Below are 13,619 nucleotides of genomic sequence, written 5' to 3'. Positions count from 1 at the left end.
ATGCCTTTCTTCCATCTCTTTAATGAATATTTTTCTGCCTTTCTTTCTAGGTGAGGCTAAAACAACTGTTGCACCTTTCGTACCAGGTGGAGTTAGCGACGGCCAGTGGCATTCGGTTCAGCTTCACTACTACAACAAGGTAAGTCCTCTTTATTTTTAATTGTTGGAATTGAGTTCTTCCTGAAGTTTCTCACTTATTCTGAAAAAAACCCAGAACAATTCATAGACATTGTTTGTTCCCACAATGGTTTTCTTACTTTTCCACTTGTATCTGACCTGAGGAAGACAGGAGATTATTTAATAGCACTTATCGGATTCTCTCTGTTTGACTTGCATTGCATTTCACTCAACTGGAGTTTGTTTTCAAATGCTTCCACACCCAAAGGCAACAGCGTGTTAGCACGAGATTGCTTAATTAAGTCTCACTAGCATGTTTTTGCATGTGTTGCTCACTCTTCCGCAAGAAGACTATGACTAGAGTTTATCTAGCATTGTCTTCTCCATGTGACAGTCCCAGAAAGACAGTCTACTAACTGGAGGCCACAGGATTCAAAAAAACTCTTGCGCTTTGGTAACAAAAGACACAGTCGTCTTTATTTCAGTCCTGTGATTCTCGACTTTTCCAAGCCCAGAACATCAGAAACTAAATATGCCATTGTGAAGGGCCAAGAGTCTTCCTGCTTATAAGAGACTCCAACTTGAGTTTCATAAACCTGCTTTAAAGATTGTTTTCCACGTAGTCTTCAAGCATATCCTTGTACTCGGATAAAGTGAGCAGTAGTTGGAGACGGAAACAATGAGGAAGTCTCGAATTTCAAGGGAGTTGTTTACGACTGTGTTTTAATTCACTGCGAAAAGACTAATGCAGTTTTCTGCAAAGCCATTAATTAATGATGACATCTCAGACTTTTGTTGGTTTCTTCTCAAGATACAACAACACAGAAAATGTTTTTTTTATATAGCTATTTTAAATTGGATTATTATTGTTTTAGCACATAATAAAGACTATTTGTAGTACAAAAAAAATGGTATGGCAAATTATGTGATTTTTTTTTCCACTTTTAAAGCACTCGACTTGTGATTTTTTTACTTGGTGGATGGTGCATTGAATAAGAGAATATTATATACATTTCTGGATGGGCTGTTTTGACGTTGACCAGTAAAGCAACCACATAGCAACCATGCAAAACACTGTAGCATCATGTGAGTGAGTTTTGGACCTGCAAGCACCTAAATACTTGTTTACTATGCATTGTAAATGGTTCACTATGTAGTATACTATGGTTTATGTAGTGTTGGCTTTTTTTTGTTGTGATTGAGTATAATAGTTTGAAGCACTTTTATGTCCAGCCTGAGTTGCTATTGATGGAATACACACACACACACACAGGTTTATACACAGACACTAAATAAACACAACTCATAGCGGGTGCCGAGAAGGTGTTAGACCACCAGCCAAGTGGGAGTCCTCACACACGGCTGTGTCAAAAATACTCCACCTGCCTCCAACACACACACAAACACACACACTGTAAAAAGTAACAGGGAGGCCAGAGACGCAGCAAGTGTGTGACAGCTTGCAGCTGTTGTTGAGTGTGTGAGCGGTGATTTACTATGGTGAATTGTTTAAACACACACACTGGCACAGGAGATCCAGTCTCTGTGACAATAACCTACATCAGAGTCACGTTCACTATAAGTCGGAGGTGAAACTGTCTCGAACCATGTCTCGCGGAGTGTGAGAACTGTCAAGAGCAGGTATACTGTCCAGATCTAAAGACATTCCTCCACAATCAGTTAATGCTTCCCCTGATTATCACCTCCGCACAGCGCCAGAGAGGCCTGTTGGGATCTCAGAGGATTTCAGATGGAATCTGCTCATACTTTCACGACTTTTAAGGTACCGCTGCACTTTAAAGGAACTTATAGAAAGACAAAGTACCTTAGTCATACCTAATGCCCAGTGCTGAATTTATGGGGTCAGAGGGTGAATATATAAAAGCTTGTGGCTGCCTACACACTAAAGTTTACCCTGTCAGAGAATGCTGCAATTCATTTCAAGGGGGATGGTGTGTCTCAAGGACATAGAGGGGGAAAAAAATGAGTGTGTGAAGGTGACGATATGTAATGTGACCAAAATGTTGACTTTTGACGTTTTATTTAATGAGAATATGTTATTTAGGTAGCTATAGCAATAAAAATGTTGAGGTTTAACTAACTTTAACCAAATTGTTAAGCAAAATTCTCTTCAAACTGTTGCGTCGCCATACCAGTAGTTGATGTGAGAGGCTGCATCCGAAATCGCATACTTCCCTACTATATAGTAGGAGAAAACCAGTATGTGACAGCAGTGGCGTAACTTTGTTTTAAAAAGTGGGTGGGACAGGAATGTGTATGTATATTAGTTAATAAATACGAGGATCCGCATTTGCTATCAGATTGTCCTGATGGACTAGTGGCAGCATTTTTGTTTAGCGTGCAAGAGGTTCTGGGTTCTAACCCAACCTGGGCATCATTTTCTCATTAAAACCAAAGATGTTCATCAGTGATTGTATATCAAGAGCAGGGACACGTTTATGTGTATTTTGTTTTGTGATTTCAAGCTAACAAATAGAGAGTCTCTGCAACAGAGCGATAGATTGAAGCGCTCGTCCGTGTGAACACTGCTCAGTGTGCACGAGCGCCAAGAGAACACTGTTGCGCCTCTGATAGCAGCATCAACGAGCACTCAACATGATTTCAAAAACAACACATTCTAGCGCCAGATCGCCTATTATTAACTCAAATTGATAATCAACTAGAGGTGTTTCTTTTGTATTACATATCCGTGCCGCGAGAGGTTTCAAAAAGTGGTCGGGACAATATCGACCCTTTCAAAAAGTGGTAGGGACATGTCCCACCCGTCCCACCCGCAAATTACGCCTATGAGTGACAATGTCCGAATTCACAGTACTCAAAAAAGAGTAGGCAAAAAGTACCCAGATGAGTGTGCTTACAATGGACACTTTACTATCCCATGAGGCCACGGGAGAGGATTTGTGAATGGCAGTTAAGCAACACTACTGACGCTGGTAGGTCACATGATAATGACAGCATGGCGAATGTAGAACATTCAGATTACATTCATACTACACACACTTATTCTATATGGAACATATATTTTAGCCGTCATGAAGTAATTATTATTCAAATTAAGTACCTACTCTGGTGTGTATGGTGTATATCATAAATTGTATTGTCACATGGTAGACTACAGGACCCCAGGAAGAATAGCTTTTAGCTTATGCTAAAGCTAATGGGGATCCAAATAAAACAAACAAACAAACAAACAAACAAACTCATGAGAATATGCAATTTCGGATGCAGCCAAAGAGAGCGCTGACCACAGAAGAAAACATGCTAATGCCAGATATAGCGCCTCTTGTGGCAATGCTGAGAATTGTGTTTTGATACATTTCAAAACACAGCAAAGCATGAAAACAAAGCGTTTGATTTCCCAAACAATGTGACTTTATTGTGTTTCTCTTTTTAGATTTTTCAGAGTTTTGTTGCTAAAGGTGGGGAGAGGTGGGGGTGTGGGTTCTGTTATCGTCATGATAACAAACTAGATGATGATGTGTGAATAGATGCTCCATGGATGGTAACAACATAAAGAAGGCGATTGAGAAAATTCCTGTTAGGTCCGTTTTGAGGAGAGAGATGTTTTTATTAATACATTTGCATTGTATTTAAACCATGTAAAACCAACATTTGATAGTGAGCTGAACACCTAAACAGCATGTTTAGGCAAGATTTTTAAAGATGCCCTAGATTCAAAAATTGAACTTATCTTGGCATAGTTGAATAACAAGAGTTCAGTACATGGAAATGACATACAGTGAGTCTCAAACTCCATTGTTTCCTCCTTCTTATATAAATCTCATTTGTTTAAAAGACCTCCGAAGAACAGGCGAATCTCAACATAACAGTCGGGGTGTACGCCCCCAATATTTGCATATGCCAGCCCATGTTCCCAACATTATGAAAGGCATTAGACAAGGGCAGCCAGTATTGACGTCTGGATCTGTGCACAGCTGAATCATCAGACTAGGTAAGCAAGCAAGAACAATAGCGAAAAATGGCAGATGGAGCAATAATAACTGACATGATCCATGATATCATGATATTTTTAGTGATATTTGTAAATTGTCTTTCTAAATGTTTTGTTAGCATGTTGCTAATGTACTGTTAAATGTGGTTAAAGTTACCATAGTTTCTTACTGTATTCACAGAGACAAGACTGTCTTTATTTTCATTTTTAAACACTTGCAGTCTGTATAATTCATAAACACAACTTCATTCTTTATAAATCTCTCCAACAGTGTGTAATGTTAGCTTTAGCCACGGAGCACTATCAAACTCATTCAGAATCAAATGTAAACATCCAAATAAATACCATACTTACGCGATTAGACATGTTGCATGACGAACACTTTGTAAAGATCCATTTTGAGGGTTATATTAGCTGTGTGAACTTTGTTTATGTTGTTTAAGGCAAGCGCGAGCTCTTGGGGCATGGAGCACGAGATTTAAAGGGGCCGCACACCCTGAATCGGCGCATTTATAATGATGCCCCAAAATAGGCAGTTAAAAAAATGAATAAAAAAAAAAAAACAATGGGGTATTTTGAGCTGAAACTTCACAGACACATTCAGGGGACACCTTAGACTTATATTACATCTTTTAAAAACATGTTCTTCGGCACCTTTAAAATACCTTATTTTCAGAGAAGGCAATCATAAAATGGATTGTTATGAGACCAAGATATAGTCAAGTGAATTGTTAGTTATAAACATTCTTTATTCCATTTTTGTTTAAAGTATTGATAAAAACAGTCACATCTAATTAAAACGTACTTTTTTTTGTTGCCAGGTTTTCACAACAAAACCTGCCCAATTGCTACTCAAAACTAGCCCTATCGCAAAAAAAACGCGTTCCGGGGGGAAAATCTGTGCTTTTGGTGGGGTTCCCCTGGTAAAATTCGCATTCCAGGGGCTAAATATCATGTTATTTGGGGTCGCTTCAACCCGCAGACATGAAAAACAACCTGCGGCAACAGACTTGGCAACACTGTCTTTACCCCATATTTTGTGTGATATACACTACTGGGTGGGAGTAATGGATGTTGAAAATTCAGCTTTGCCACCACAGGAATTAATTATTTTTAAAAATATATTGTTATAAAATATATTATTTTTTACTTTATAATAACATTTCACAATACTGCTCTTTTTACTGTATTTTTGATCAAATACGTGTAGTCTTAGTGAGTGAACATATACAGTAGTTTGTTTATTAGAGTATTTTATTGGTAGTGTAGCAACATCAGTCTATTTGAATCCATGTCTGAGTCATTGTGTGCTGCTGTATTGACAATGACTGCACACACTGCAGTTCACACAGTTAATTTCAGACCTTTCAATTTTCCTGCAGCTTAGAACTGGATTCCAGTTTAGTACTCATTACGTGCTGGATATATATCACAGACACTAATCTAAATTCCCAGACGTCCCCATATATAACTTTAACGTCTATTCACTTTTGTGTCTAAGTTTCAGCTGTTAAGACAATTTTTGTAAGACAGGAATATTTCATGATGATAACATCATGTGTCTATATTCAGTCCCCTTACAGACATAAAATTACTTATATGTGTATATACGAAAGCAGAAAAGCACATAATTGTGCACTACATAAAAACTATTTAACGCAGTCCGTATTAAACTCAGTTCAACTGGGCATCATTTCTAAGTAGCATTTAAGAATAAGATCAAAGCACAGTAGATCACAAAGCAGCTTAACAGGGTGGTAATACTTACACCCACAGTGAGCAAACACGAGACCACTGGGGGAAAAAAATCCTTGATAGTAAGGAATAAACCATTCTCTCTTCAGCATGCTAAAACAACTAACCTAAAAACAGTTTGTCACTGTCTAGTTGATCTAATAAAGACGATATTGGAAGTAAAGTAAGTGGATTTAGGATCTGAAGGCAAGCAAGCATCATGCAGGTCAATGTAAAGGACACCAGCTCACATTTAATTTAGCTTACGGATGGGTGTGACGGAAACGGGCAGGTTTACTGAGAGGTCATGAACTACAGATGCGGGGAAAAAAAGTTAAGTTTGTGGAATTTACTGCTCATTTTATATTTTTGCACATAGTAACAGATTTAGTTAGTTATTTAAGTCATAAATCAAACAGTGGTGCACCAAATGCATTGTGTCCCACAAGTCCATGATAAATAAATTTCTTTGTGGACACGTTTACTTAACAGAGCATGTTATACCACAGTGAGTGATGATAGTTGTCAAACCTCTGTGGAAGAGTAAACGGTTTACCCTTTTTTCTCATGAGAACTTCAAATATACATACAAACTAAACTAAAATCAGGATTTTGGGATTAGTTTGTGTTATTTAATTTATCCCTAACACATCTACATGTCACTCAAATTGATTTTGGATGTTTTCATGCTAAAGCTTTCCTAGCAGAACAAGTTCACTTGACTTGGTTGGTGTGAAATCACCTGAGTCTGCTTAAAGGGGGGCGTATAGTGCTATTTCATGTATTCTGACTTATTTACGCTGTTAAAGAGTTGGATTCTCATGCTGAACATGAGCAAAGTTTCAAAACATGAGTTGGACGTATGACGGAGTATTTCTGTTCCAAAAATTCTCTTCTAAATCGTCACAGGATTCAGATTTTTTTTTTCGAGTATTGGCCTGAGTGACGTCAACGGGGGCGGAATTCCTGGTATGGGCACTTCTCCCGGAAGGGTGCTCGCGCAAACGTCGACCAGAGCGAGAGCGCGTTCTGGTTTACGGAAGTCGTCGGCAGCGCTGCACAGGTCACAGGACTGCACGAAATCAACAATGCCACCAAAGAAGTGTGTTTGTGGTTGTGAGGGAAAGATAACCTTGCTTCCCAAAGAACCCAGAGATTTGTTCTCACGCATTACATTGATGCGCTCTCCATATTTGTTATTAAAATAACCATAGAAACTGATAGTTACAATCACTTTTTTATTGGTTAAAATGAATGGAGAATATCTCATGTTTTTCCGTGGCTGCTCGAGCCCTCAGGATCGGCGCTTATGGTTTCATAAACAAGGCCCAGTTCTACGCTGGATTTACAGATCATTTGAAACTGAAAGATGGAGCGGTCAAAGCGATAATGATCCCGGTCATGAGTCGGAAACGCAGGTGGTGAGTAAAACTGCATCAAATGTCTGTTTTGTTGGCAATAGGCGCCTAAGTGCATATAATATAAACAACACGAACGTAGTGAATTAATTCATTATTCATCATTCATACGCTATATTCATTAATAGTGATTCAAAAGTTATCCATGGATAATGCGATGGTGTATTGCGTGTGTTTAAATACAGTTGTTTAGCTGACCATTGATCGCTTGTAAATGATCGCTACGCAAAAGCTGCGCATGCTCGTCACTCTTTAGCTCCGCTCACACGGCACGCCTCCAGGCGCTTGGCTGTTTTCGGAAATACTCGGTACAGCGTATGTATCTTTTATAAATATGATTAAACTAAAGACTTTTTGGAGATAGGAAGGATGCACTACTACTCTATAGGTACTCAAGATTAACATGTGTGTGATACCCCCCCTTTAAAACGATGGGCTCGGTTCATGTGGACCCCATAATAGTGAGCGAATGAATCCAATCCTAATTAAGATTCTGAAAGTTCTTTTTATATGTACCTTAAACTTCGAAATCCGATTCACAAGGTATTTTTGAATCTAAATGAGAAAGTAGTTGGATTCAAGGGTTTATGTGGCTGAAACGGTCCATCTGATTGAAATTTCAATTGAATCGAGCTCAGTCAGATTGATTGAGGCGTTTACATAAAGACTTTTCAGTCCGATTGAGCCATCAATCCATTTATTAATGGATTGTTTGGTTGCATGTAAATGTAGCTTTTGATTACTAAAGTACGACGTAGGGGTTGGAATTGAACTTTGGTTGGACCAAATACTCAAACCAAGTCCTCAGTCCTTGGTTGTTTCATTAAGCTGGTTTTGTAGGCTTTAAAGTCAAAGGTCATCATACAGACATCTCTGTTAAATGTCAATGCTTTGGGGCTGGTTTTACTAGCGTCTGCTGCTACTTTAAAAGGGCTTTCAACATCTGTTGGGTTTAAGGGCTTCATCATGCGTTCTAATCGCCGCTTTCTCTCCCGTGGTCTACGCAGGACAGCCTGCACCTGCTGGACTCCAGTGGGGTGCTGAGCGTCCACCTCTATACCGCCTGGCTGGAGCTCACTCATAAGGAGGTACTGTATACAGTGACCTAGCGTAGCTCTGCGGTGGCGGTTCCTGCTATCCCTCCGACCTCAGGGTCCGCATTTACAAAGCATCTCAGGGTCCCCAGGGCTGTTTCTGGATCACTTGTGTACTCGGTTATATAGAGACAAAAGGGCAGCATTGGCAGGAGGCAATCAAATCCTAAATCAGCTCCTGAAGTTTGAGAAGCTTTGTGAATACAGACCCAGAGCTTCCTTTCTCTCCAACAGCTTGTATCTCTGTCTAAAGAGATTCGTTAGTAGGGGTGGGAGTCACAAGGACATTTACGATCGGGCTCTGTTTCCTCTTAACAATTTAAAGTTCATTAGATCTTCCTTTAGGAATAACCATTGTGCATAAACCGTCATTATTATTATTTGTTTTTTTAAATTCTTTTTGGTGACACTATTGGTGCAGAAAATATAGACATAATCTTTAACAGTTGCACTAAACAACTGTTTAAATAGTGAATTAATCTATTTAAAGTTTTAAGTCAGCTGATTTGACTTATTCTGTAAGGGAGTTATTCAACTGGTTCAAGCCAATAACAAGTCCAACAATGAGTCTTTTTGGCTGATTAATTGAAAAGAATTGAGGCATTTGTTTGTGAATCGAACTAATCTGTTTGTGCTGTGGTGCTGTATTCACTGTTGAGTTTAGAGAAATGCAGACTTTGAAGAACCGTCCGTCAGGAAAATTAATTCCAGTATATTCCCAGTATACTTATGGCTACTGCATACAGACAAAATGGCCAATGATTTTGACATACCCAAGTTCAGTTAATCCTATAGCATCAAAACATTTTTGAGTAGTTTGTTAGGGAAAACAAGATCTACTAAGAGGACAAAAAATGCTTTCTGCAGGCGCATTATGGTTTGAAGGGGATGAATCATATTGTTTTAACAAGTTGTTGCAGAAAGAATTGTGTTTGATGGGAATATGCCTTTAAAGGTGCAATATGTAAGAATTTTGCAGTAAAATATACAAAAACCACTAGGCCAGTGTTATATATTTTGTTCACTTGAGTACTTACAATATCCCAAATGTTTCCAATTATTTGTAAATCGTGAGAAAATTGCAATTTTAAACAAGGCTCCGGGACATATGAGTGAGTTGCCTGTCATACCCGTGTTACCCTATTTTGTAGAAACCATGGAAACACCAAAGACGCTTTAATATATTACATGTTTTAATAGGCAAGGGAACAACTGTTTTGATGTATTTATAGACAGAAAACGAATTTTTGTTATATAGCTCAACAGGTTTAGTCTTATTGTTTAAATCTAATTTTCTTGATTTTTTGCGAGTACCATACTTTACCATGTCTCAGAGAAAAACACTATTTTGTGAAGTAGCTAACATAGCATAATCAGGTGCAGCTTTATTTTTAGTAACAGTAATACAGCATTTTCTCCATCATACAATATGTTTTAAAATTAATTGCATGCCATTTATCAACACAAGCCATCCAGCATTTAATATGATATTCTAATATCGATATATCTTACTGCAGTGTGTAACAGTGTCTCACAGCAGCCGCTGAGCGAACGCACAGTAACGTTATAATATAATTTTCAACACTCTCAAATAATATAATTTTCAACACTCTCAAATGTATCTAATATGATAAACAGAGCTGCATTACCTCATACTCATGACTGGGAAAGCGGAAACAGCGCCGGCGACTGTGTCATAATAAAAGTTCAGCTGCTCGTGAGGCGTGTGTTGCGCAATCGCTCCAGCGGCCTCGTTCAGCTCCAACAACACTCGGTCCTGCTCTGCTTCATACTACAGTGACGTTAATAATCGCATCCATGAACATGATTTCTTCCCGAGTCCTATCCCTATTCTTTTCCACCGACCGTTGAGATCAAGACCACATGTCCCAAGATTCCACGCTTAGACTTGGCATCATCAAGCTACGCCTTTGTTTTGAATAGACCTCTAGCGACCTCTAGCGGACAGAAAATATTACATAGTGCACCTTTAAGCTGGTATATCTTGAGCAATATTGGCTATTTGATAAATCTTCAATTACATTTGTAGTAAAATGTTAACCAGTTGCTGGTTGTGTCAACATTAGGACAATTTCTTTCCTGTATTCTGTGAACTTGTAATGTAAGAGAAATACTGGAGTTTAAATGGAGTGATAAAAAGAGGCTTGATCACGGCACCAGTTTATATTCAGAGCAGTCATTTCAACCCAAACGAGCTTGACGTATTATGCAGATATCTTCTATTTTTGTCGCGTATAGGTCAGTTAAGGTTAATATCTGTAGGAATATTGTAAAACCTTTTCCATATAGAAACCCAGTGTGTCTCCACCACATGGAAAAGGTGTTGGGATCACCCAAATGCTTTAAAGCGGGAAATGGGACAGGAGAGAGGATGAGACACACAGAGCGAGCGAGTACATCACACCCTGTAGAGGAAGGAAGAATGACATCATGGCTCTCCGTGCAGCTATACAGCTGCTTTTTTTAAATCTTTGCAAGGAGGGCACCTTTAGAAGACGTGATGCAGTTGACTGAATAGTGTGTGGTTTTGATGTTGAGGTCGAGAATGTATTTGAGAATTTGTGCTAACTGAACCAACCTAAAGTGTAACATATCCTATATGTGAGGTTCCACCTCAACAGAGAACTTTACAACATTGTGTTTCTTTTCACTCAAATTCGCTCAAATTATGTTTACAGGGGCAGATTATCCATTAATTACAACATGTTCTCCAACCAATACGCCTATATAGGTCGTTTGTCACTTCCCTGAAATACGACCCATAGGAGCGTTTGCTAAAGTTGCGCCCTTATCGACAACAGGACACTTTCATTTTAATTCATGAAATACGACCCATAGGAGCGTTTGCTAAAGTTGCGCCTCTATCGATAACAGGACACTTTCATTTTAATGCATTGTTCCCTTTTATGTTGGCTCAATTGGCAGAGCATTGCAATATACAACAATACGATCCCAGGGAACACATGTGCTCATAAAGTGTATATGCACTATAAATCACTAAGGTAGGTTTAGGGGTGGGTGTTTGTAGTCGTAATGGTGTAAAAAGTCCACACATTGCATTTAAATGAACACGCATTTTGATTGGTAACGACATTTCATGACGATGTAACACGACACTATCGTTATTTTTACGTCAGCTAGAGGGCGCATGACTTTAAAACGTAAATATAGATCGTAATTTGTGCTTTATAAGTACTAATAAAGAGCCAATATGCAAGCTAATAAGCAATTATTTAAAAGTTAGAATTGTTCCTCATACTAAAGTGTTACCCCAACATCTTTACGGCATTCAAATTACTGTGTATTCTGCCAAAAGAAAATGTTTTGCAAGCAAAATACAACCACAGATATCTTGTTATATATTAAAGTAGATGTTTTTCCAGTGATCTGATTTTTGGAGGGCTCTGCTGCCTTAAGATAGTCGCTAGTGAAAGGCAGTCAGCCAATCAGTTGTCAGGATGTAATTATCCTATGGCTCCAGGCGATTAGCTTTTCTAACACTTCTAATTCTACAACTACTTTATTGGTTACCATGATTTTGCCAAGTTAAACTTGTTCCTGGATAAACATATTTATCAGCATATATAATATATATTTAACCATAACTTCTCCCTAAAATCAGATGGAAATGATAGAAGAATAACACTGATGTAGAAGCACCTATCTCTAGTTGTAAGCCTAAATTTGACATCAACTGTAAACTTATCCCTCAAATCTGATTGGAATGTTGTTCCAGGATCAACAAAAATGCTGATTCAGGAACATGTTGTACTTGGTGAAATCAACCAACCAAGCAACTGCCATTGAGTAAACTTTTCTCTCTTTCCTTTAGGTTCCAGACTGATTAGCTATAGACTTGTATCGTATCTTCCCTACAGAGCAATGGATTGAAGAAACATAGTATGTGACATTTACAGTACATACAGTTCATCCAATCACTCAGGATAAGTTGTAGTACAAAAGCTGTCTCAATTGCCCACGTAAAGCTGTTTTTTGTTGTTTTACCTTCAGTTACTAGTGGGATAATTGGTCTAGTGTATGAGGAGATTAGTGGTGAGTTAGTGTCAAGATGATGAAATTCATGTCAAGGGATTTTATCAAGAATGATTGCTGATTTCTACGGTTCATAGATCTTCTTCCGCCCGCTATTCAGCTGTCATTCACTTTAGAAAGCTCTCGCCAGAGGAATGCACTCGAGCTGAATGTTTACTAAAGAGCAGACCGTTACGACCCACTCATTCATTATACTGTGGCGTAGGTCAGATTCTGTGAAGTTTGGCCACTTTTGGAGAACCAATCAATAAATGTACCCATGAGAGTCCATAGGCAAAGTTTCAGGAGTTCTTTTTCTCCAGTTTCAAAATAATACTCTTTTTTCTTTTTCCGCTTTTAAAATTACTGGACACTTCAGTCTTGTTTGCATTCTGCTAATGTCCCATTTCATTTGAAACGTGTAAAATTAAGATTTGAACTCAAGTCCTAACACTTTTTGTGCTTCATATTGATTAACAGCCATAACATTAAAGCAAAATGTCATTTCTGTGCCTCTAACATCACAAAAATTATTATAGTTAACTAAAACTAAAACCATAAAAAAATTTTTTGTCACTTAATCAAATAAATGTTAAGTGAAATAAAATAAAATATAAAAAGTAAAACTTTCAGATAGTTGCCAAAGTAACATCTTCATTTTAATTAAGTTTAACTTGATGTACTAAAATAACTAAAACTAAAACTGAAATAAAAATGAATAAAAACTGTACAAACATAATATAAACAAATAACAAAAAGAGATAAATAACAAAATACAAAAATAAAAAATGATAAAAGTAATTGAAACAGTTATAATACATTATTATATGCATTCAATAATTATAATTATAATAATTATAATGCATTAAAACACACGACAAATTTTAGATTTAGCAAGGAATCCGCAAATATTATAATGCATTTTAACTTTGGTTACAGTTACTTATAAAGAGATATAATCATAAGACATTATAATGCACATTTTGAATAATTGGATAATTGAAATAATTAAAAAATAATGCCATTCATTATAATGTAGTAGTTCGGCTATCTGTATTGGCGAAAATGTCTACACCAGTGCAGTTTCTACCCATTCCTTTAACTCTTTTAAGATTTTCATCTTGTCATTCAGAATACATCACAGCTTTGTTGAGTTTCATATCAGGGGTTTGGTCGACCCAGACTGCCATAAGGGTTTTATTATGTGACATGAATGTCTTCAGTAACTTG

General features: G+C 37.7%; 1 protein-coding gene across 1 annotated transcript in view; it reads left to right on the top strand.

Moving 5' to 3' along the window:
• The window catches only part of celsr1a (cadherin EGF LAG seven-pass G-type receptor 1a), a 123,768-nt gene that overhangs the window by 55,147 nt on the left and 55,002 nt on the right, over positions 1 to 13,619 (top strand). Inside the window, 1 exon segment of the mRNA XM_048155011.1 lies at positions 51 to 139. Coding sequence (XP_048010968.1) covers positions 51 to 139 — 89 coding nt within the window.

The sequence above is a fragment of the Megalobrama amblycephala genome, linkage group LG14, assembly GCF_018812025.1.
Source record: "Megalobrama amblycephala isolate DHTTF-2021 linkage group LG14, ASM1881202v1, whole genome shotgun sequence".
Lineage (NCBI taxonomy): Eukaryota > Metazoa > Chordata > Actinopteri > Cypriniformes > Xenocyprididae > Megalobrama > Megalobrama amblycephala.
Note: the sequence above shows the minus strand (reverse complement) of the source record. Positions and strands in the feature narration are given on the sequence as shown.